Source organism: Pelophylax lessonae, assembly GCF_965119305.1.
Source record: "Pelophylax lessonae genome assembly, chromosome: 6".
NCBI lineage: Eukaryota > Metazoa > Chordata > Amphibia > Anura > Ranidae > Pelophylax > Pelophylax lessonae.
Window position 1 is genome coordinate 319,643,704 of NC_138773.1, and position 26,454 is coordinate 319,670,157.

Below are 26,454 nucleotides of genomic sequence, written 5' to 3' on the forward strand. Positions count from 1 at the left end.
CAAACCCCAAAAAAAAACAAAAAAAAAAAACAAACAAAGGGGAAATAAAGGGAAAAAAGGGAGAGGGTAGGGAGATGGGGGGAAGAAGGTAAGTAAGGAGTCCCTCCTCCCTTTCCTTCCATGTTATCTTTTTATTTATTTATTATATTACTCAAGAATCTAATATGTCCTCCTCCAGCCTATCTATCCCCTGATTCAGTACTAGGAACCTATTCCAATCGCCCCATGTTTCTATATATTTTTCCCTTTTATGTTGGCCTATCAGAACCAAATCCTCCATTCTGTTTATTTCTTCTACTTTGCGTATCCAACAGTTGATTGTTGGGGGCTCCTGTTTTTTCCACTTAACCACTTAAGCCCTGGAGGATTTGGCTGCTAAAAGACCAGGGTTTTTTTTGCGATTTTTTACTGCGTGAATTTAACGGACAATTGCGCGGTCGTGCGACGCTGTACCTAAATGAATTTGACGTCCTTTTTTTTCCACAAACAGAGCTTTCTTTTGGTGGTATTTGATCACCTGTGCGATTTTTTGATCATGCGCTATAAACAAATAAAGAGCGTCAATTTTGCAAAAATAACAATATTTTTCACATTTTTTTATATGAAATTCCCCCAAAAAAAAAAATGTAAAAATCAAAATTTTTTAAAAATTTCGGCCAATTTGTTTTATGCTACATATGTTTGGTAAAAAAAATCACAAAAAGCGTATTTTGAGTGGTTTGCGCAAAAGTTATCGCGTTTACTAACAAAGGGAAAGATTTTTGTCATTTTTGGTGTTTTTTTTTTTAACGCGTAATGGCGGCGATCTGCGATTTTTTTGGGGTACTGCGACATTGCGGCGGACAGATTGGACCCTTGACTGACATTTTTGACACTTTTGGGGTTACCAGTGACATTACTGCAGTAATCAGTGCTATACATATGCACTGTTACTGCAAAAATGACACTGGCAGGAAAGGGGTTAACTGTATTGGAGAGGGAGGGGTTAAGTGTGTCCTAGGGGCGTGTTTCTAACTGTAAAAGGGACATGGCTATTGGTGTAAAAACAAAGATCAACGGTCCTACATAGTAGAACCGTCTGATCTTCATTTTTACACCAGGGAGAATGACGGGCGGCTTGTTTACATAAGCCGCTCCGCCTTTCTCCCTTCACCGGAGCGATCGTGAGTGACTGGTGGACGATCGGGTCCGCCGGTCACACGCACTGACTTGTCAGTGAACAAGCCGGGGCGGGCGCGCGCCCGCCCGCAATTGGCTCATAAGTCAGTGACAGGCGAGTGACGTACCGATACGTCACTCTGCCTGGCCGGCGCTGACCGCCGCAGTATATAGTCGTGCGGCGGTCGGCAACCGGTTAAGAGGGATACAGGCTCTAGCTGCATTTGCCATATGGCATAGTAAAGATCTCCTATATTTCTTCCCTGGTATACCGCTCAACTGTAAGAGGAAAAACCCCGGGTCTTCCGGTATCTCAAATTCTGAAAATTTTTGCATTACCACTCTGACATTTCCCCAGTAGTCTGATAATTTGGGGCACGACCAAAAAATATGTATTAATGTGCCCTCTTCCACTGAGCATCGCCAACATCTATCAGAATTATTTATCGCTATTTTATGTAATTTATATGGTGTATAGTACCACCTTGTCAAAAATTTTAAAATTTAATTCTTGAAATTTGGTGCATATAGACGATTTAAAAGCAAGACTGATCATCTGTTGTCTCTGCTCAATGGAGAAGGCACAAGATAATTCCCTTTCCCATTTTTTGTCAATATAAGATAGTTGGTATTCTACTTTGGGGATATTTATCAAAGTATATATTTTTGCTAACATATGAAATGTATTCCCTGAGTCAGAACAATATTCTTCAAATATTGTGAGCTCACGGTTATACCTCTGTGGGTTAGGAATTGATCTTAGAAAATGAAAAAGTTGAAGTGCATTCCAGAAAGCAAGTCTAAAATCCCCTCCCTCATCCATTAATGTCTCCAACGAAGGCCATTTATTATCTCTCAAAAAATGAGAAGCTTGGAAACATCCAGATTTATCTAAGTTTCTGAAAGATTGTGCTTCTATTCCCATAACAAATCTTGGATTCCCTATTATGGGATATAATGGTGAATCGTAAGAAGTGAGGTCATTCTGGAGGCAAGTTTGTGAACATATTCTTAGGGTTGTCCCTATCAGTTGGTGTGATTTTAATTCTGCCGGTAAGTTCTCAAAACACCAAAGTGCTCTAGCTAGGGGTACTCTTGTATTAGTTTGTTCTATTTTCACCCATAACTTTGTTTGTATGTTTTTTTCATGCTACAAATACATGCTGGTAGGTACAGGAGTTGTGAACATACAATGGTATAGCCATGTTCTAATGCTGTTATAACTTTGCAGGCACCATAGCTGATTTTGCTTAGTTTCAGAAATGATAATTCTTACTTTTTTTTCCACAAGGTTACAAAGTTCTCTGATGTGACCATGCATCTCTTCTTCCTGATAATGGGGGGGGGGGGGGGGTTTACAAGACACATATGCAGACACACCATGCGCCTGTATTTCATAGTCTGTTCAATCCGAGTCGGGATGCATGCTGTGCTTGCGCAGGGAACATGTTCAAGAGGCAGGCTGTGATTGGAAGGGTGTGTGTGCCAAAAGGAAGGCTGGGATTTGGAGGGAATGTGTGTCAGCAGAGGTCTGTGATTGGGAGGGGGTGTGTGCCGAGGCAGGCTGTGCTTGGGAGAGGGTGTGAGCCAGAAGCAGGCTGTGATTGGGAGGGTGTGTATGCCAGAGTCAGGCTATGATTAAGGGGGATGTGTGCAAGAGGCAGGTTGGGATTGGGAGTGGGTGTGTGCCAGTGGCAGGCTGTGATTGGGAGGGGTGTGTGCCAGAGGCAGTCTATGATTGAGGGGGATGTGTGCAAGAGAAAGACTATGATTCAGGGGGGGGGGGTGTGCAAGAGGCAGGCTATGATTGGGGGGATGTGTGAAAGAGGCAGGCTATGATTGGGGGGATGTGTGAAAGAGGCAGGCTATGATTGGGGGGGATGTGTGAAAGAGTCAGGCTATGATTGGGGGGGATGTGTGAAAGAGTCAGGCTATGATTGGGGGGGATGTGTGAAAGAGGCAGGCTATGATTGGGGGGATGTGTGCAAGAGTCAGGCTATGATTGGGGGGATGTGTGCATGAGGCAGGCTATGATTGGGGGGATGTGTGCATGAGGCAGGCTATGATTGGGGGGAAGTGTGCAAGAGGCAGGCTGTGATTGGGAGGGGGTGTGTGCCAGAGGCAGGCTGTGATTGGGAGGGTGTGTGTGCCAGAGGCAGGCTGTGATTGGGAGGGTGTGTGTGCCAGAGGCAGACTGATTGGGAGGGGGTGTGTGCCAGAGGCAGGCTGTGATTGGGAGGGTGTGTGTGCCAGAGGCAGACTGATTGGGAGGGGGTGTGTGCCAGAGGCAGGCTGTGATTGGTCAGGGGGAGTGGTGGTGACTGAATAAACTACCCAATACAGGCATGCTGTTTGTCTGCAGAGTGTCCTGTGCCTCCGAATGGCCAGCCATCAAGGATGAAAACTGGCCATCTAGCATAGTTCACCTTCTATGTTCCGTGTGGTCAGTTTAGAGCAAGAATAAAAAAATGAATAGCAGGATCCACCAGGTACTTCAGATAGTCTATAATTTATAAAATACACGTGTGAACACTTACATAGAAAAAAAAAAAATAAACATTTAGGGCAGGGTTTCTCAACCAGGGTTCCTCCTGAGGTTGCTAGGGGTTCCTTGAGCAATGGGCAATTTATGCCTCTCTGATAAGTTCCCAATGACACCATTGTTCTTTTTAGCTATCTGTAAGGGGGGTAATTATTCCCAATGATGAGAAGAGTAAGGAGCATTCTTCCCACTGACTGTCACACTAATGTGTCATGAGTTGTAGATTTTAGATTTTTAGCAGGGGTTCCCCCGAGACCAAAAATGTATTTCAAGGGTTCCTCTGTGTTGAAAAGGTTGAGAAAGACTGATTTAGGGTAACACTTTCATTGGTTCTAGAATGAAGGCAAGGCAGGGTCCTTAGACTGAGGACAAGGACTGATGTGAAAGTGCAGTATGTAGGGCACTGATACAATATAAATAATGTAAAAAATGTACTTCCCATTTTGACCGAAGCACACCTTTTTTAAAAACACTCCAGCTACATTTTAAAATTAAAAAGCCAACTTTCGCTATTCTGAACAGCTGGGTTGGAAACCTGTTTCTTAATTAGCACTCCCCCTCTGGGGACTTTTATTTGGTAAATTTGCTCATTGGAAAGGCATCTGCTGATATGAAATAGCAGATCTCCAGCTTGTTCGGAGCCTTTTAATTCTGACTCAAGAAAAGAGCGTAAATTGTCACAAAAACAAATGAGTTTTGAGATTGGCTGACGAAATTATGTGGATGCTCTCAGCTTGTCGGTTGATGGGGTAATCAACTTAGCTACTAATGCATTTATCTCATAAGCCCGCAGGTTCCAGAGCCTGACTTTCATTCTGCTACGCCGCTAGTGAAAAATGCCATCTCACTGTATGATACCTGTGCAGAGTCGGGTAAAGTGCACCTGTCATCCCTCCCGTCACAATGGAAGAAGCAGCTTTGGGTTTCATCACTACTTAAGATGGTTTGAATCTCGGCTGGTTCAGCAGGGACTGGTGGAGATTCGAACCATGTTTGGACAGGCTTATTGTACCCAAGTTGATCAATCAATCAACTTGGGTACAAGCAGCATGTCAGATTTTTTAGCCGCTAACAATAATCACTGTGTGTTCTCCTGGCAGGGAGCCACCCCCTCACCAGGAAAACACAATAGCTCAGAGTTATGGATGCCTAGGGCTCCCTAGGCAGGGAGCCACCACCTTTACCAGGAGAACACAAAAGCCCTGAGGAAGGGACGGCTTCCATTGGGGGTGCAGGGGCGCCGCCCCCCCATCCATGCGTCCGGCCCCCTAATCTACATGCAGGGCGCCAAACTTATGGATTCCAATAGGGGATTTTTCTTTTTTGAAGCATGTGATTAGAGCCAGAGGCTCTAATAGGGTTAAAAAAGGGTGGGCTCGGGGCGCAGAGCAGTGCACCCTGAGCCCACCCAATTGTGTGACAATAGCAAATTATCCTTATGTAAAGCATTGTGAATTGAGCCCAAAGGCTGTCAGAGACAAAGCAGAACAAGGAGGCGCTCCAAACTCTGTTCTTTTACAAGTCCATATCAGGAACATTGCTCCAGCGATCAAGCTGCTCATGTAATGTACAAACCAAAAACAAACAACCTCCTGCACTCAAGATAGATATTCTGGCAATGATGGATCTTGGATTTTAACAACTAGAATTTTGGCAAGACTTTGAAGCCCCCTAAGGACTGGGGAAGCCCAAAGGAAACACTAGAAAAAACAACAACATAGGGTGTACCAGCCTTGCGCGTTATCTTTATATATCCTATTATTTAAATAATGTTGGGGGGGGGGGGGGTCTGAGGAAGAGGACACTGCCTCGAAATGATTCAGCCATTTTAAGTGTCTTCCCTATGTTGGGCTTCGCACAGTGGACCAGGCGATGCTGGACACTGTTGATATTAGTGGGCTTGTCATTGTATGCTGTTTGTGAGTATACATCTGTTTTATTACCTAAATAAAAGCATATATAAGGATAATGCGCAAGGCTGGTGCACCCTCTGTTTTTTTACTCATGCAATGTTGTGCACCCATATGTGCATCAGCGTACACATGGGTGTGTGGGCACCTGAGTTCTGCACAGGATCCTTGCTGAATGATCTTTCAGACTTCGTTCTTGTGTTCCTGATCCCAAAACTCATACTGACTGTAACGGAACCGCCGACCCACACTTTACTTGTGGTCTTCCGTCGGTATATGACTTCCTTGCAGTCATGAACATATATACCAGATTTTCCCAGTCGTCCTCATACAAAGCTAGCCAACAACTTAGCTTGTACTGGAATCACACAATTTATTGAACAGTCACACAGAATTTATATACAGCATGGATCTCCCCCTCCTGATCATATTACCACACACAGGTCAGGGGTTACCTGATTACATTATCATATGCAGATGAAATTGCATACAAAACAGAATTAAGCTGAACTAATTATCTAGCCATCTGGACAGAACAATGTGGGCGCATTAACATTTAACAATGGGACAGGCAGACTTAACACAATCCACATTCCATCTCAATAGATAGATAATAGGACAGGACTGCCAATGACAATCTGTTTGTCTCCTACATTTAAGTACATGGAATACACATCTACGCATTGCTATGATTATTTAGGAGTCAGACTTCATGGCAACAGGCTATAGGTCTCACAGTGTAAAGTGGGATTAAATCTTCATATTCATTGAGAGATATTTCTGAAAAACATACTGTCCCACTTGAAGCAATCCAAACCATTAAGTATCTGTCTTTCACTCCCGGTGACGGTGAGTACCATCACACTGACCTTGTTTTTGAGTCAGCATCCCCCACATCTGTTTTTGTATTACCCTCGTCTGCTTATGTTTGCTGCTTATCTCTATTACCAACCTTGGTCTGAACTTCTGACCAAGATTCTACACATCCACTTTGCACCTTGCTGCCTGCATGTCACTGACACTCGCCTATTCCTGACCCTGCTTACAAGTCAGTGTTTCTTGCCCAGTTGTTACTGAACCTAACTTGTGACCTGACCCTGCCTATATAGAACTTGGCATACCCAAGGTGAACCACCAACCATACCCCTGCTCATCTGATCCCGGCATGCTCAAGTTCCAGTCCTCACTGTCTGCACCCTCATGCCTTTAATTCGCCCCTGCAGACCCTGTCTCAACCTATTGGGCTGCTCAGAAGGGAGATGTTCCAGAGATTACCCTCGTCATCTTGAGCTCCGCATACAGATATGGGACAGTCCTTAACTTAAAAATTAAGCTCGGACCAATGATCCAAATATATATTTTAGGATTCTTAATCACGAACATCCGCTACATAATCTTATGATCATCTACAATATGTTATTTGTACATTCCTACCTTTTCTACAGAGTTCCACATGAACCACTAAACATATCTATGTAATAGACTCACCATTTCTGCAGAGCAGTACGGCCAGGTAGTCCTGGTAGAAGGAGTCAATGAAGAGTAAGAGGCTCGGAGCCTGAGCTGTCAGGAAGCTGAAAGCGATGTTTTCCCTAGAAATCACCGTATCTGCATATATCGCTGAGGCTGATGCAGTGGCATTCCTGGACACTGGATACGGCTCCTGGAAAACATAGGTGACCGAGGTCCCAGCTTCAAACATTGCGGAAACCTCTAGAAAGACAACAGAAGTATGGAATCTTAAAAAATATATATCTATGCATTCACATTTAAAAAATTGAACAGTTAGTAAATTACTAAAAACAAACAATGAAGACTTATCTATTCTTCATGAGCTAAGGAGCTTAAAGTGATTGTAAATGTGTGTCATATTTACCCACTCTGTGCAATGGAAGAGCAGCTCCAATCCTCCTCTTCTAGGGTCCCCAACTGGCGCTCATGGCTTCTCCTCCACTGACACACAGAATGGCGCTCAGCCCTGCCTCCACTCCCTCCTCACTGGTTGTGATTGACAGCAGCAGGAGCCAATGGCTTCAGCTGCTGTCTCTGAGCCATTAAGAAGTGAGAGAGTTGAGAGTTCTGCTGCTCTTGTGCACATTGCTGGATTGAGATTGGGCTCAGGTGGGGAGGGAGCTGCATGCAGAAGGTTTTTACCTTATTGCTGAGAATGCATAAGGGTCCTTTCACACGGGCTTTCCGCCCGGCGGACTCCATTTTGCACAGCAGGTATTGATCCGCCAATCTCCGCTGAGCAGGCGGATGACAGCTCAGTCTCCGCTTACTTTGCAGAGATTGAGCTGTCAGAACCCCGCTCTCCTCTATGGGAGATCGGATGAAAACGGACCGCCTGTCTGTTTTCATCTGGTCTGATCATCCAGACGGATGGGAAATAGGATTTCTATCCATCTGGATTTCATGAACCACATCGGATCGGATAGCAGCGAGTGTCAGAGGAGATGTCTCTGCTGACATCCGCTGCTCCATAGAGGTCCATTGAGCATCCGATCAGGTCCGCCTGAAAAACTGACAGGCGGACCTGATCAGAATGCCTGTGTGAAAGGGACCTTAAGGTTAAAAACCTTCTGTTTTTAGAACCCCTTTAAAGTGCCATTCAATTATTTTTTTCATTTTTTCATTTTTAGTTCTCCCCTTGCTGTGTCATTATTTCTATTTTTTAAAGTTCTACTTACTATCTTAATTTTTTCAAGGTCCTACTTATCCTTTAAGCGCTGTCCCTTGCTTCCTCCTCTATCCATCACTGGAAGTCCTCTTCATGCAGAACGAAAGTCATAGCAAAATGCCCATTACTTGTGGGCCTAGCCTGCCATTTACACACCCCTAGGGGGATGTCTCATCACACAGGCTGGGCTCAGAGCACCTCAGGATTGAGCCATGGACCAGAAAGAATGGCCACCTCCTCCACTGCCAATGGTGGAAGAGGAAGAAGCAGCTGTGACATCACCAGAAAAGGTGGCATACTTTAAAAAAACCGGAATGTATTGTGGAGCTACAGGGAGATACGAGGGCTTTTCTATCTGCAGGTTGTACATTTTAATCGGTTATGGGTCATGAAATATACTTGTGGTCTATATTATTTTGAGTATCAGGGGAATACTCCAGACCAGGACTCTGAGTAGAATATTTTGTTTTTCACAAGTCTAAGTTTGTGCATCTCCCTGTCTCCAGTATGCCTACAGGTGGACTGGCAATGGAAATAGCTTCCAGTCTGAACAACTAGACTGTTGATTGGAATATCTCTATATTCTACGTAAACACCCTCCCTCACCAAACTTCTGGCCAGTTATATCTGTCCATTGCCTTAGCAGTCTGTGGGTTTTTACTTCTCCCCTTCCTTATTTGGGCAAATCATGATCTTCTCTTCAATATATATGCTCCTGAGGAGGCGGTGTGTGAACCGCGAAACATGTCGGGCAAGGCCTCTGTACAGCTTTTCGGCTCTCTAGGCCCATATGAAGATTGTTATAGAGAGATGTTTTTAAAGTTCATATGTTTGTACAATTGACTGCTATGTTTGCTGTCTTTTATATGTCTTGATCAATAAAATTAATGAATTTTTTTAACTCCATTTCTATACAACTTTGTATGGTTCCATTAAAATCCCCACAGCCCCCCCCCCCTCTTTTTCCTAGTTCCCCCTCTTTATCCCTCCTTCCCTCCCCCTTTCTTCCTCTTTCCCCTTTTTTCTTTTCCCCTTCCTTTTCCTTGGACTTATTTGTTCCCTTTCTTAATGGATAATCCCATTGGGGTGTAGGTACAATTAATTACTTATACTCAGCCCAACACAATCAAATTCTCCTCTGGAATGTATATGGTTTGAAAAAACAAATCAGGGTAGGGGCTTGCGGGGTTGGGAGAGGCAAGTTTCGGGTAAAGGGTTCAATGCCTGGAATTGTGCTTAAAACACTCAGGATCTATATACCTGTCCCATCCCCCCTCTTAAAGCGGAGTTCCACCCTGAACATTTTTTTTTCACCGTCCGCTTGCTTTAATTTACCTGAAAAAGAATTGGATAATTTACATTTTTTTTTTGTTTCACTTACCTTCTTTTTAATGAAAATATACTCACCTTCCTTCCTCTTCCTCCCTCTGTGGCCGTGGCCAGCGCTGTCACTTCCTCCTTGCATTGACTCCTGGGAGATGAGCGTCATCAATCCCAGGAGTCAATGCGCCTGCACCGGCCCTGCTCGTCACTTCCGGTGCAGGCACGTCATTCCCTGCTGACCAGATTCTGGGCATGCCCAGAAGCTGTGCAGGGATGACGCGCCTGCACCGGAAGTGACGAGCAGGGCATTCTGGGACTCCGACGTCACCGAAGAGGACACCGAAAAGCACGCTCCGGCTTCAGCTGCCCACACCTGAGATGGCAGTGCTGGACAAGACATTTTCAAGGTAAGTATTTCTTCTTACAGGTAAGATAAACAGGGGACAGTTCAGAGGATATGGTTGCTTAAATGCTAAATACACTAGCCCTGACTGTCCCGGGGGTATTTTTATCTAAAAAAAAAATTTCTAGGGTGGAACTCCGCTTTAATATACATACAGTATAAACAAAAGAGAAAAGAACAGCAAAAGAACAGAGGCAGTGTTGGATGGAGGTGTGAATGCTGGGTACCCCTCAGGATAGACAGGTGTCACATCCTCAAGTAGATTCAATAAGCAAAGAAAAAGGTATTGGACCGCAGTCTATGGAATTTATGGGCACCACACCAACATTTTTTTTAAAAATACAATCTTTATTTATGCACACTGAAAACAACATTACAATGTAAATTATAACTAAAGGCAGGGCTTTTTTTCAGCAGGAACGCAGTTCTGACACCTCTAGCACTGAGTGTATTTTATAGCAAGGAGTGCTGGGGTGTGTCTGAAGGTCTATCGATGCTGGCTGCTGGGGGATCTATTGTCGCTGGTGGGGATCTATCTTTGTGTAGGGGTCTACTGTTGCCAGGTATGTCTATTGTGGCTGGTGGGGGGTCTTATGTTGCTAGGGGGTTAATTGTTGCTGGGAAAGGTTTATTGTTGCTGGCTGTTGGAGGGTCTATTGATGCTAGCTACTGGGAGATCTGTTGTTGCTGATTGGGGTCCATTGTTGCTAGGGTGGTATTTTGTTGTGGGGGGTCTATTGCTGCAGGAGGGTCTATTGTTGCTGGAGGGGGCCTACTGTTGCTGGGGTCTATCAAATTCCATACAAAATACTTAGTAGCACAAAATTATACTTTGTTCTGCATTCTCTAAAAGGGGCTGTACTGAAAGGTGGGTAGGGGGTGAAACCTAGGGACCCTGCTCAAAGGTGGGTAGGGGGCAAAGATGAAGGGTGACTCAGAAGGTGACAGTTCCTGTACCTATTCTCTGAGAAAAAAAGCCCTGACTAAAGGCAAAGGTTTTCCTTAGTTTTGTCTTTGTCCCAGTTAGGGAGATGCACCCTCTCTAGTTGTCCTTTTTATCGTTATCTTTAAAAGTAAAAGAAAATCCCACATTTTGAGTTGTCCGCAGAAAAGTAATTGAAGGGAAATCTTCCAATGGGGACACTAGTTCTGGTGACCTGGGGGTCCCCAAGGAATTCCCTTAATTTGCAGGAATTTCATCTCACTTCCTGTTTTGACTATGGGATAGGAAGTGAAGGGAAATCTCCCCAATGGGGTACAGATGATGAAAAATTAACCGGAAGATCCCCGCTGATGAAGTCCCGCCCACACAGGACATAACGCATACGAGGGAAACCACGTGACCTGCGGCCATCTTGGTACACCAGCATTGCAGCCTTACACCCTGTTTGCTGTTTGCTTGTAGTATGTCTTTACAATGTAAGTGCAACTGCTTTTGACTTTTAATAAAACGTACATTTTATGGAGAGCACTAGATGTCTGCTTCCTTCCCTTATACTGTATGTATACACTGTGGAAGAGGTCCACAATAGCCATCTAGAGTGAATGAAGATCGGAGCTATTTGATTGCATATATGCTGTCTGACCCTGCAGGGTCTGGAGGTGAGAGGCAGAGAATGCTTTGGTGATGGGACCATAGGAGCACTATAGGAGTCACCATTTGCATGGATGTCAGCACCCTATTTATACACTGGGAATCCTTCCTCCATCTGACTGCAATTTATATTGACTGATATCTGCTCTGTTTAATCAAGCTACATGGAATGGTATAAGGTGTGGGTACCTGCGCTTATGGTGATAATTTAAATAAAATTAATTAATTTTCTTGAGCTGCAGCTAAAGAAAAAGGATGTGTCCGTTCAAGTGAGTGGGAAATTAAGTGTCAGCACTGCTCAATAAATATTAGTGTTCCCATATAATAAATAAATAAATAAATACATCAATATATACATTAATAAATACATATAAAAATTAATAAATATAAAAAAATTATATTTATTTATTTATTTATTATATGGGAACACTAATATTTATTGAGCAGCACTGACACTTAATTTTCCACTCACTTATATGAAATGGTGCTTATCTATTTTGTAGTATTTTATAGAGTTCTATTTAGTTTGATGTATTTTCTGCGGTTTAATAGGATTGCACTGCACTTGTGTATTTGATTTGGTTAGAGGCTTTATGTGATTGTCCTTTAGTGTTCAGCCAGCAATCTTAATTTAATTGTAAAATAGTTCAGAGCTGAGTATACCTTTCTACACCCACAGCAAACCAGCCAGTTATGCATACCACACTCAATGATATGTTGGTGTCTCTGCACTCCACCCTCCATGCACCTCTCATTGGCACAACAATTTAATTTGAATGTCTCTGCGGTAAATAAAAGAGTCCCCCATATTTAAACAAAAATTGAGGAATTTGCATCTACCTTTAACAACTTGGTAGATGCTCATAACGACAGGGAGGATGAGCTTATGTCCTCACTATAACCTGTTTGTTAATATATTTCTAAAGAGTCATTTTTAAAATTTAATTTTTTGAAAGAGTAAGGAATGGTTAATATCCTTCTTTTTTTTTTTTATCCCATTTAGGAGAATTTCTATAACTTCTTGTCCTTTAGCAACAAGTAGCTGTGACTTGAACAGGTCTACCCATGGGAAGATGTGCCCTCTATTTCTGGTCCAGTGACAACCCAACATTTTGGATTTTCTCATTGACAAGGAGTGCCAGAACTGATACGGAGGGTGAATCTCGCTGAACAAGACCTTTGATAATGGTGCTGACCCCAGAGTAGCACAAATGACCAACATTGGAGGAGAGGGCCCTTCTTCATCCTAGCTTCTCTGCTGTCTTTGTGTGACTGCTCTTGTGCTCCTGAGCCCACATACTGAACTACATGCAGCAGAAAATGTGTACCTTTCCTGACTCGACTTGCTTTATTCCACCAATGGATAAGACTGTGGAATTCTCTACCACAAATGGTGGTAACTGTGGCTACTTTTAAAAGACTCTTGGACGTACATCTCAGAGATCAAAACATTCAGGGGTATGGGAAATGATTACGGCCACACACATCTACACAGTTTGAACTGGATGAACTATTGTCTTTATTCAACCTCAACTACTATGTAACCAATGGTAAATGCACACCTCACCTTTCTTGCAGTAGGGTCCTTCAAAGGCCGAGTTTGTGCAGTCACAGGTGTATCCATTGCGCTTTTCCACACACTTGCCATTGTTGTGGCACAAGTTCCCATAGCTGCTGCAGTGTCCAGGACAGCCCGGCCTGATCCCTAAGGTGACTCTGGCCTTTTCCTCTAGATCCAAGGTCTGTCCGTTCAGCTGGAGGTAGCGGATACATCCCACAAAATTCTTCTGCCTGGAAACCGTTCCTCCTGCAGAACAAAATGTCATGGTTAGCCACTGACAGCAATGCAGGTAAGATAATGATGACGGGAGGTCACTAAAAAATTCTAAAGAACTCTTTCAAGTCTAAGACAAATTGTTTACAAAAGCCAACATAGTTCAGAGCCATACTCATACTTCATCAGGGCCTCAAGTTACAAAGTAATGATATATGGAGACAAGAAAATCAATGAATAATTAGATGTTTAGACAGTAAGTGGCTATGAACAGTACTTGAACCAGTTGCTGACGAATGCTGTGTTAACCAGGAGCTGACTGGCAACTTTCGGCCCAGGGGGCAAGTACAAGCCAGAGGCCCATGGTGGAGCGACTTGACCCCCCTCTCACTCTCCCTCTTCCCAGCCTCCTCCTGACCCCCAATCCAGGCTGAAGCTTCAGGTACTCTCTACTCACTAGCCAAATCCGGGTTCCTGACCTGGCTAGCAGGGGGCAGTTGGGGGGAGCTGGGACAACTCGGTCCGAGCTGCCTGGCGAAGGAGATTCTCCAGTGGGGCATGGAACCGGCCTCTGCTCAGACACAGTATAGACCATCCATGCTGAGGGGGAGGCCTGTGCTCTGTCCTTGTCTTCATCCCACACTCAGTAAGTCAGCAGTGGGAACTTTTTACTTCTCTTCACAAAGAATTCTTTAGGAATGTATGTGGCAGAAGCGGTGCAGCCTTTTTACGGCACAGCAGAGCGGCCCTGGGGGCTATTGCCCCCCTGCCCCCTGGCCCAGTCCTCCCCTGGTGTTAACCCACTCATAACGCTTTAGCAGGATAAGAGGGTAGTTTGGGAGGAAACAAAAATGTGAGCATAAGCAGAAGAAAAATTAAATAGTCTAGTCCTAAAAATGGTAATTCATGCTAAATAAGCCAAATACAGGTTCACTTTACATTCAGTCATTTAAAGGATCAGTATTTGTAGATGTTTTGCATGCAAAAATGTACAGTAGTTATGTCTGAGAATGTTATTAAAATATGTTCAACTTTCTAATTTTAAAATGTGAATGTTTGATATTCAGGAAGCAATATTTATTTCTGTTCCTCTGGCATATGACTCAGCTGTGTTGTGGCCACCTTGTATGAACTGTATTCTGAGAATGGCTGCATGTCTTAACCCACTTTACCTGAAGGCCTGAAAACATATAGCTGTTATGTACCGAGAAAAGGTAAAAATGAACAAGAGAGATGGGAAGGGAAAGGGGGAAGAAAGGAAAAGAAAAGGAAAAGGAAAAAGGAAAGGGAAGGGGAAAGGAAATGGAAAAAAGAAAGGGAAAGAAAATGGAAAAAGGAAAGGAGAGGTAAGGGGAAACAGTAAGGAATGGGAAGGGAAAAAAAGGGAAAGGAAAGAGAAAAGGGAAAAAGGGAAAGGAAAAATGAAATGGAAGGGAAAAAAAGTAAAACAAAGGGGAAAAAAGGAAAGGAAACAGAGAAAGAAAAGGAAAGGGAAAAAGGGAATGGAAAAAGGAAAGGTAAGGGAAAAAGGGAAAAGAATGAGGAAAAAAGGAAAGGAAAAGTATGGAAAAGACAGGGAAAAAGAAAAGGACAGGGAAAAAGGGAAGAAAAGGGAAAAAGAAATGAAAAGGAAGGGAAAAGAAAGGGAAAGAGAAAGGAATGGAAAAAGATAAAGAAAAGGGAAAGGCAAGGGAGGGAAAGGCAATGGAAAGCAAAGGTAAGAGATAGGAAAAAGGAAAGGAAAGTTAAGAGGAAAAGGGATGGTAAGGAAAGGGACAGTAAGGGAAGGACAAAGGAAAAGGAAAAGTAAGGGGCGGATAAAAGGAGCAGTATAGGAAGAAAAAAAGGAAAGGAAAAAATAAGAGAAGGGAAAAATGAAAGGTCAGGGAAGGAAAAAGGAAAGGGAAAAGAAAGGAAAGAGAAGGGAAAAAATAAAGGAAAGGGAAGAAAAGGGAAAAAGAAAAGGAAGGGAAAGGAAAGGGAAAAAGAAAGAGAAAGGAACCGGAAAAAGAGAAAGAAAAGGGAAAGGCAAGGGAAAGGAAAGGTAAGAGATAGGAAAAAGGAAAGGAAAGTTAAAGGGAAAAGGAAAGGTAAGGAAAGGGACAGTAAGGGAAGGACAAAGGGAAAGGAAAAGTAAAGGGGGGGTGGGGTTGGAGGAAGGAAAGGAGCAGTATAGGAAGAAAAGAAAGGAAAATAAAAATAAGAGAAGGGAAAAATGAAAGGTCAGGGAAGGGAAAATGGAAAGGGAAGGTAAGGAGAGGGGAAAAGGAAAAGAAAGGTAAGAGAAGAGAAGGGAAAAAAAGAAAGGAAATGGAAGAAAAGGGAAAAAGAAAAGGAAAGGGAAAAAGAAAGAGAAAGGAACAGGAAAAAGAGAAAGAAAAGGGAAAGGCAAGGAAAAGCAAAGGTAAGAGATAGGAAAAAGGAAAGGAAAGTTAAAGGGAAAAGGAAAGGTAAGGAAAGGGACAGTAAAGGAAGGACAAAAGGAAAGGAAAATTAAGGGGGGGGAGGGGGTTGGAGTAAGGAAATGAGCAGTACAGGAAGGAATGAAAAGGAAAAGAAAAATAAGAGAAGGGAAAAATTAAAGGTCAGGGAAGGAAAGGAAGGGGAAAAAGGAAAAGAAAGGTAAGAGAAAGGAAAAGAGAAAGGAAAGGTAAGGGGGAAGGGGGGGGGGAGGGAAGTGAAGTGTGGAGAAAAGCTAAATGGAAAGAAAGATTAAATATGGAACGAAAGAAAGAATCATCTGTACTGTTCCCAATATGTGAATTGATTAGAAATGACTGGCAGTGGCGGGAACTCTGAACTCACCCACATAGAGCTGAGCATTCAGCAGTGGTCGGAGGTGCCCATCGAACGGGGTCTGTATCAGTTTCCTCGGCTGGTTATCCACAACAAGGCTGGTTTCCTTAATATTCCTCTCAGCTCGTAGGTGATGCCACTGACCATCATTTAAGGCTGTGACGGACTGCAGAGACACCTCGACTGGTCCATTACCCGCATCGAATGAAAATGTCACCTGGTGGGGAGCTGTAAAGTACACAAGACAGTCAATACCGCAATCAATATCTATTTCCATTGATTTACTGTATGTTGATGTATTTTTATCACGGATGTCCATGGATTGGTTTTTGTCCTTTCTTACTTTAGTAATGTTTTATTTTTACCTTGTACTCTCACTCCTTGTGTAATTTATTCTAAAGCTAACTTGTACCTAAAAATATACAACATAAAGGAACTAATTAAAACGTCCTCATTCAAAGTATCAACGTTTAAAAGAGAATATAACAGATATATCCTAATTCTACCAATATACAGTATTTTATCACTATTTTTTGCATTTCCTTGTTACCTTCCGCTGAATAAAATGCAAACTCGAGAGTTCACAGCTTATTCAGGACTTAAAGTGACAATGTGCTGTTAACAAAATTAAGGTTCTCCAAAACATCAAATGTTTTTATATTTTTTTTCACCAGCTTTATAAAGTGTAACTAAAGGTAAAAATCTAAAATACCATATACAGTATGCTGTAACTTGTCAGTAGCATGATCACAACAGTTTTACTTTTTCCGATTCCCCCTTTTTACAAGCTAGGTTTTAACACCTTCTTTATCACCAGTTGATCCTGCCAGTAGATCCATTATTTTTCTACTTTCTGTAACAACGCTGTTCATTCTGCAGCAAAATCACACCGCAGAATTGTCACCCTCTGGACAGGGTAGTCTTAGACAGACATGGCTTTAGATGGACATGTACCGTGCTCAGCATAAATGAGTATGCCCCTTTTGAAAAGTAAGATTTTAATCAATATTTCAATAAACACAAGAATAATTTAAAAAATTTTGACAAAACTGAGTTTTATATTTCAATGATTTTTATTGATTTCTTATTTTTCAAACAAAGGAAAAAAAAAAAAAGAAACAGAAGAGACAAAAAAGAAAAAAGAATATAACATTACATTTCAATAACATCGCATCTATATATAGAGATGTATAGAACTGTTCGCCGGCGAACAGTTCCCGGCGAACTTAGCATGTTCGCGTTCGCCGCTGCCGGCGAACATATGCGATGTTCGGTCCGCCCCCCATAAGACATCATTGAGGCAAACTTTGACCCTGAACTTTACAGTCAGCAGACACATTTCCAGCCAATCAGCGTACCTCCCTCCCACACCCTCCCACCTCCTATAAATAAGCAAGGGCAGCATCCATCTTAGATCATTCTGAAGCAGTGTGTGTAGTGAGAGTAGGGAGAGCTGCTGCTGCTGCTGCTGTTAAGCTAGGGACAGTTAGTCAGTGTTCCTGGTCTTGCAGTGTTCTTGGTCCACTACTGCTGTAATATCAGCACCCCAAAAAGCCCTTCTAAGGGCTGGTATTTGTGTTTTTTTTTTTTTTTATATATATATATATATATATATATATACCTAGCGTCCCCAAAAGCCCTTTTAAGGGCTGGTAATTGAGTTGTTTCTTCATATATATATATATATCTATATCTATCTAGTGTCCCCAAAAGCCCTTTTAAGGGCTGGTAATTGAGGATTTTTTTATTTTTATATATATACATATATATATATATATAGTGTCCCCAAAAGCCCTTTCAAGGGCTGGTAAGGTAATAGATTTTTTTCTTTATATATATATATCTATATATATATCTATTGTACACTGCAGTTGCCTGCCCGCTGTGTGTGAGAGGCCACAGACCTACCACAGACTGTACTGTGTGCACACCACACTCATTTCGGGTGGCACAGGCACAGTACCTGGCATTTTAAAAAATATTTTTTTTTTCTCTGTCATAATTGCAGTGAGTGCTGTGTCAGGTCCACAGAGTGCACTGTACCCACTGCAGTGCACTGCCCACCACTGATATATATACGTTGGCACAGCATCTTGTTGCAATAAATTGAAAAAAAAAATATTTTTTATTATTGCAGTTGCCTGGGCTGCCAGTGACTGTCAGGTCCACAGAGTGTACTGTGCCCACTGCAGTGCCACTGTGTGCCCACCCACCACTGATATATAAGGTGGCACAGCAGCTTGCAAAGTAAAAAAAAAATATATATTTTTTTAAATTGCAGTTGCCTGGGTGCCAGTGACTGCTGTCAGGTCCACAGAGAGTGTACTGTGCCACTGCCCACCCACCACTGATATATAAGGTGGCACAGCAGCTTGCAAAGTAAAAAAAATATATATATTTTTTTAAATTGCAGTTGCCTGGGTGCCAGTGACTGCTGTCAGGTCCACAGAGAGTGTACTGTGCCACTGCCCACCCACCCACCACTGATATATAAGGTGGCACAGCAGCTTGCAAAGTAAAAAATATATATATATTTTTTTAAATTGCAGTTGCCTGGGTGCCAGTGACTGCTGTCAGGTCCACAGAGAGTGTACTGTGCCACTGCCCACCCACCACTGATATATAAGGTGGCACAGCAGCTTGCAAAGTAAAAAAATATATATATATTTTTTAAATTGCAGTTGTCTGGGTGCCAGTGACTGCTGTCAGGTCCACAGAGAGTGTACTGTGCCACTGCCCACCCACCACTGATATATAAGGTGGCACAGCAGCTTGCAAAGTAAAAAAAAATATATATATTTTTTAAATTGCAGTTGCCTGGGTGCCAGTGACTGCTGTCAGGTCCACAGAGAGTGTACTGTGCCACTGCCCACCCACCACTGATATATAAGGTGGCACAGCAGCTTGCACTCATAGTACAACAGTAACAACACATTAAAAAAAAAATGACAGGCAGAGGCAGGCCACCCCGCAAGGGCCGTCGTGGTCGTGGTGCTGTGATTTCCTTAGGCTCTAGAATAATGCCCAGTGTTCAGAGGCCACCACAGCCCCTGAACTCAAAAAATTCTGAGGCCATAGTTGACTGGCTTACACAGGACACCCAATCGTCTACAGCTTCCGCTCGGAACCTTAATGCACCATCCTCCTCCAGCTCAGCTTCGGGCACCTCTCAATTTACCACTCGCCAGCCCGCCGGCACCACCACCAACACTAGCACCACAGCCGCTTCACTTGATCCGTCAGAGGAGTTATTTTCACATCAGTTTGAAGAAATAAGTGATGCGCAACTATTAGTGCCAGAGGATGTAGATAACGGGGATATGTCTCAGTCAGGCAGCATTATACACATGGACGTACATTGTGATGATGATGATGTTGTACCTGCTGCTGCTGCCTTTGCTGAGTTGTCAAGTGAAGCGGCTGATGATGACGATGTGTCTGTGGATGTCACCTGGGTGCCTGCTCGAAGAGCAGAAGAAGAGGGGGAAAGTTCAGATGGGGAGACAGAGAGGAGGAGGAGACGAGTTGGAAGCAGGGGGAGGAGGTCATCGCAAGGAGCTAGTGGCGCAGTCAGACAGCATGTAGATTCGGCACCCGGGGTCAGCCAGACAGCACGCCAATCAACGCAAGCTGTTGCCACCACCAGAATGCCGTCCTTGCAAAGCTCAGCAGTGTGGCATTTTTTTTGTGTGTCTGCCTCTGATATCAGCGATGCCATTTGTAGCCTGTGCCAAAAGAAACTGAGTCGTGGGAAGTCCAACACCCACCTAGGTACAACTGCTTTGCGAAGGCACATGATCTCACATCACAAACGCCTATGGGATCAACACATGAGTAAAAGCAGCACACAAACTGAAAGCCACCATCCTCCTCCTGGTCCAGCATCTTCAGCCACGTCAACCACTGCTGTCCTCCATGCCCCCTATCAACAACCCGCCCCTCCGCCTCTCACCTTCAGCAGTTCCTGCTCGTCACCTGCCCACAGTCAGGTGTCTGTGAAGGAAATGTTTGAGCGCAAAAAGCCAATCTCGCAGAGTCACCCCCTTGCCCGGCGTCTGACAGCTGGCTTGTCGGAACTCTTAGCCCGCCAGCTTTTACCATACAAGCTGGTGGAGTCTGAGGCCTTCAAAAAATTTGTCGCTATTGGGACACCGCAGTGGAAGGTACCCGGCCGAAATTATTTTTCACAAAAGGCAATCCCCAACCTGTACTCTATTGTGGAAAAAGAAATCATGTCACGTCTGGCACACAGTGTTGGGGCAAGGGTCCATCTGACCACTGATAGCTGGTCTGCAAAGCACGGTCAGGGCAGGTATATAACGTACACTGCGCATTGGGTAAACCTGCTGGCGGCTGCCAAGCATGGAATGCGTGGCTCTGCTGCAGAGGAGTTGGTGACACCGCCACGACTTGCAGGCAGGCCTGCTGCCACCTCCTCTACTCCTCCTACTCCATCCTCTTTGCTAACCTCCTCGGCTGAGTCCTCTTCTGCTGTTGCGTCTTGCTCCACACCAACTGCACCCCCCCAGCTCCCCAGGGGCTATTCCACATGCCGGATACGACAGTGTCACGCTGTCTTGGGGTTGACTTGCCTGAAAGCAGAGAGTCACACCGGACCAGCACTACTGTCCGCCCTGAATGCACAGGTGGATCAGTGGCTGACCCCGCACCAACTGGAGATCGGCAAAGTGGTGTGTGACAACGGGAGCAATTTGTTGGCGGCATTGAATTTGGGCAAGTTGACACATGTGCCGTGCATGGCACATGTGTTGAATCTGATTGTGCAACGTTTTGTGCAGAAGTACCCAGGCTTACAGGACGTCCTCAAGCAGGCCAGGAAGGTGTGTGGCCATTTCAGGCGTTCCTACACGGCCATGGCGCACTTTGCAGATATTCAGCGGCGAAACAACATGCCAGTGAGGCGCTTGATTTGCGACAGCCCGACACGTTGGAATTCAACACTGCTAATGTTCGACCGCCTGCTCCAACAAGAAAAAGCGGTCAACGAGTATTTGTATGACCGGGGTGCTAGGACAGCCTCTGCGGAGCTGGGTATTTTTTTGCCACGCTACTGGACGCTCATGCGCAATGCCTGTAGGCTCATGCGTCCTTTTGAGGAGGTGACAAACCTAGTGAGTCGCACTGAAGGCACCATCAGCGACATCATCCCATATGTTTTTTTCCTGGAGCGTGCCCTGCGAAGAGTGCTGGATCAGGCCGTAGATGAGCGTGAAGAGGAAGAGGAAGAGTTGTGGTCACCATCACCACCACCAGAAACAGCCTTACCATCGATTGCTGGACCTGCGGCAACACTGGAAGAGGAGTGTGAGGAAGAGGAGTCAGAGGAGGAATGTGGCTTTGAGGAGGAGGAACACCAACCACAGCAGGCATCCCAGGGTGCTCGTTGTCACCTATCTGGTACCCGTGGTGTTGTACGTGGCTGGGGGGAAGAACACACCTTCAATGACATCAGTGAGGACGAGGAATTGGACATGAGTAGCTCGGCATCCAACCTTGTCCAAATGGGGTCTTTCATGCTGTCATGCCTGTTGAGAGACCCTCGTATAAAAAGGCTGAAGGAGAACGACCTGTACTGGGTGGCCACGCTACTAGACCCCCGGTATAAGCAGAAAGTCTGTGACATGTTACCCAATTACCGGCAGTCGCAAAGGATGCAGCAGCTACAAAATAAGTTAAAAACTATGCTCTACACAGCGTATAAGGGTGATGTCACAGCACAACGGGAATCCAACAGGGGAAGAGGTGAAAGTAATCCTCCTCCTACCACCACAACCACGCCGGCAAGGACAGGACGCTTTACAGACGTCTTGTTGATGGAGGACATGCGGAGCTTTTTTAGTCCTATGCATCGCCACAGCCCTTCGGGGTCCACCCTCAGAGAACGACTCGACCGACAGGTAGCAGACTACCTTGCCTTAACTGCAGATATCGACACTCTGAGGAGCGATGAACCCCTTGACTACTGGGTGTGCAGGCTTGACCTGTGGCCTGAGCTATCCCAGTTTGCCATTGAACTTCTGGCCTGCCCCGCTTCAAGTGTGCTGTCAGAAAGGACCTTCAGCGCAGCAGGAGGTATTGTCACTGAGAAGAGAAGTCGCCTAGGTCAAAAAAGTCTTGATTACCTCACGTTTATTAAGATGAATGAGGCATGGATCCCGAAGGGACTGACAGTGGGGGATGCATTTGACTAAAAAAGGCCTGGTGATGACTGAGATGCCTTGGCCTAAAAATGGTCCACACGCTGCTGTATATAATCATTCTCTGCATGCCGGATGACTTACGTGACGTCTCCGCCACCAACTACGGTTCAAGCAGCAATGTTTTAGTGCACTTTCTGCCTTAAAACCTCAATTTTTCAGGCCGCTGCTACAGCAGCGGCTGCAACAATACCTACTTTTTCATGCATGTGTACATGCCTAATTTTTCTGGCCTCTGGTGCTACACTGTGGCTGCAAAAAAACAAAAAACAAAAAAAAGGCACATACATGTGTCAATTCCCCTTCGTGATCGTTACCTTGTCGTGGTGAAGGGGCTTGCGTATCACAATGAAGCGATCACCTCTAGGATTGTGTTGGCACACCCCAGATGATAAGGTCGTTGCTTCATTGTGTACAGACCAAAAGCGATCCGCAGGATAATTTTTCATAAAAAAAAACATTCATTTTCTTTCATTCTTTCTGCGGAGCTGGGTATTTTTTGGCCGCGTTACTGAATGCTCATGAACAATGGCTGTAGGCTCATGCGTCCTTTTGCGGAGATGACAACCCTGGTGGTCAGTCGAACCCAAGGCAACATCATCGACCTCATCCCATATGCGTTTTTTCTGGAGCGTGCCCTGCGAAGAGTACTGGATCAGGCTGTAGATGAGCATGAAGAGGAAGAGTTGTGGTCCTCATCACCACCAGAAGCAGCCTTGTCGTTGTCAATTGCTGGACCTGTGGCAACGCAGAGAGAGGAGTCTGAAGAAGAGAAATCAGAGGAGGAAGGTGGCTTTGAGGAGGTGGAATACCAGCCACAGCAGGCGCCCCAGGGGGCTTGTTCTCACCTTTCGGGGACCCTTGGTGTTGTATGTGGCTGGGTGGAGGAAGAGACCTTCAATGATGTCAGTGAGGACAAGGAACGGGACATGGCTAGCTTGGTATCCAACCTTGTGCAAATTGGGAGTTTGCGGTTGTGCAAATGGACTGACTGACTGTTAAACGGGGAGTTTGGTCTGTCAGAGTTTGGTCTGTCACTGTGAAGCGGGCAACGGGCGTAACCCTTACACTACTTGACCGATAAAACATCATACCTGATCGTATTCACACACTGGATGTTTTAGTGCTGGTTTACACTGCCGCTACCACTAAAGTAGCGTCGCTTCCAGTGCGACTTTGGCGCGACTTAGCGCGACTTTGGCGCGACCTCATCGCGAGGTGACTTTTTATTTGGCCAATCACAATATCATGTTTTGTTACCGTCACCTAATTTCCTTTTCCTGTTTTTTGTTTTATATATTTACCCATGTGTGCAGTGTTGTCTGTGTCATAGCTCAACTGATAGGCATGTTTGCCTTGGCATATCATATTTCAGCTTGCCAGAAAGAAAAAAAGACAGCTGGAAAGACACTGCATTAGTTTTCTACTAAAAATCATAAGAAAAATGCTGTTTTTTTTGGGTTGTGGACATACTACAGAGCTGAAACTTGACAGGTACACTTTTTAGACCCCCCAGACACTAAATACAAAAAATGACATGCCTGCCTAAAAAAATGCCCGATAAATGCCTGCAAGAGAAAAAGACAGCCGCAGAGAAGCCGTATTCCTGAAAATATAAGAAAAATGCTGTTTTTTAGGGGTTCTGGACATGCTACAGATCTGAAACTTGACAGGTACACTTTTGTGACCCCCCAGACACTAAATACAAAAAATGACATGCCTGCCTAAAAAAATGCCCGATAAATGCCTGCAAGAGAAAAAGACAGCCGCAGAGAAGCCGTATTCCTGAAAATATAAGAAAAATGCTGTTTTTTAGGGGTTCTGGACATGCTACAGATCTGAAACTTGACAGGTACACTTTTGTGACCCCCCAGACACTAAATACAAAAAATGACATGCCTGCCTAAAAAAATGCCCGATAAATGCCTGCAAGAGAAAAAGACAGCCGCAGAGAAGCCGTATTCCTGAAAATATAAGAAAAATGCTGTTTTTTAGGGGTTCTGGACATGCTACAGAGCTGAAACTTGACAGGTACACTTTTGTGACCCCCCAGACACTAAATACAAAAAATGACATGCCTGCCTAAAAAAATGCCCGATAAATGCCTGCAAGAGAAAAAGCCAGCCGCAGAGAAGCCGTATTCCTGAAAATATAAGAAAAATGCTGTTTTTTAGGGGTTCTGGACATGCTACAGAGCTGAAACTTGACAGGTACACTTTTTAGACCCCCCAGACACTAAATACAAAAAATGACATGCCTGCCTAAAAAAATGCCCGATAAATGCCTGCAAGAGAAAAAGCCAGCCGCAGAGAAGCCGTATTCCTGAAAATATAAGAAAAATGCTGTTTTTTAGGGGTTCTGGACATGCTACAGAGCTGAAACTTGACAGGTACACTTTTGTGACCCCCCAGACACTAAATACAAAAAATGACATGCCTGCCTAAAAAAATGCCCGATAAATGCCTGCAAGAGAAAAAGACAGCCGCAGAGAAGCCGTATTCCTGAAAATATAAGAAAAATGCTGTTTTTTAGGGGTTCTGGACATGCTACAAAGCTGAAACTTGACAGGTACACTTTTGTGACCCCCCAGACACTAAATACAAAAAATGACATGCCTGCCTAAAAAAATGCCCGATAAATGCCTGCAAGAGAAAAAGCCAGCCGCAGAGAAGCCGTATTCCTGAAAATATAAGAAAAATGCTGTTTTTTAGGGGTTCTGGACATGCTACAGAGCTGAAACTTGACAGGTACACTTTTTAGACCCCCCAGACACTAAATACAAAAAATGACATGCCTGCCTAAAAAAATGCCCGATAAATGCCTGCAAGAGAAAAAGCCAGCCGCAGAGAAGCCGTATTCCTGAAAATATAAGAAAAATGCTGTTTTTTAGGGGTTCTGGACATGCTACAGAGCTGAAACTTGACAGGTACACTTTTGTGACCCCCCAGACACTAAATACAAAAAATGACATGCCTGCCTAAAAAAATGCCCGATAAATGCCTGCAAGAGAAAAAGCCAGCCGCAGAGAAGCCGTATTCCTGAAAATATAAGAAAAATGCTGTTTTTTAGGGGTTCTGGACATGCTACAGAGCTGAAACTTGACAGGTACACTTTTTAGACCCCCCAGACACTAAATACAAAAAATGACATGCCTGCCTAAAAAAATGCCCGATAAATGCCTGCAAGAGAAAAAGCCAGCCGCAGAGAAGCCGTATTCCTGACAATATAAGAAAAATGCTGTTTTTTAGGGGTTCTGGACATGCTACAGAGCTGAAACTTGACAGGTACACTTTTTAGACCCCCCAGACACTAAATACAAAAAATGACATGCCTGCCTAAAAAAATGCCCGATAAATGCCTGCAAGAGAAAAAGACAGCCGCAGAGAAGCCGTATTCCTGAAAATATAAGAAAAATGCTGTTTTTTAGGGGTTCTGGACATGCTACAGAGCTGAAACTTGACAGGTACACTTTTTAGACCCCCCCAGACACTAAATACAAAAAATGACATGCCTGCCTAAAAAAATGCCCGCTAAATGCCTGCAAGAGAAAAAGCCAGCCGCAGAGAAGCCATATTCCTGAAAATATAAGAAAAATGCTGTTTTTTAGGGGTTCTGGACATGCTACAGAGCAGAAACTTCACAGGTACACTTTTTAGACCCCCCAGATGCTAAATCCAAAGAAATTTTTTATTTTTATTTTTTTTTAATTTTTCCAATAATTGGCTCTCTATCAAAAAATTATAATTTTTAAGAACTTTTTTTTGCGTGATCCCTCTCCGGCATGCCACAGTCCAGGTGTTAGTCCCCTTGAAACAACTTTTCCATCACTATTGTGGCCAGAAAGAGTCCCTGTGTGTTTTAAAATTCGCCTGCCTATTGAAGTCTATGGCGGTTCGCCCGGTTCGCCGGTTCGCGAACATTTGCCGATGTTCGCGTTCGCCGTTCGCGAACCGCGAATTTTAGGTTCGCGACATCACTATCTATATACCTAAACATGGTATACCACAACCAATCTCAAGTCTATGTATAATCCAATTAATGAATCTCGTAGACTTT

The 26,454-nt window shown here is 44.1% G+C and overlaps 1 protein-coding gene across 1 annotated transcript in view; it reads right to left on the reverse strand.

The window, feature by feature from the left end:
- Nucleotides 1-26,454, reverse strand: part of LOC309557562 (contactin-associated protein-like 5) — a 691,665-nt gene that overhangs the window by 141,004 nt on the left and 524,207 nt on the right. The window contains exons 17-19 of the mRNA XM_082260344.1: nucleotides 16,190-16,408; nucleotides 13,178-13,417; nucleotides 7,099-7,323 (exon numbers count right to left, since the gene is read on the reverse strand). Coding sequence (XP_082116470.1) covers nucleotides 7,099-7,323; nucleotides 13,178-13,417; nucleotides 16,190-16,408 — 684 coding nt within the window. The remainder of the gene's footprint in view (nucleotides 1-7,098; nucleotides 7,324-13,177; nucleotides 13,418-16,189; nucleotides 16,409-26,454) is intronic.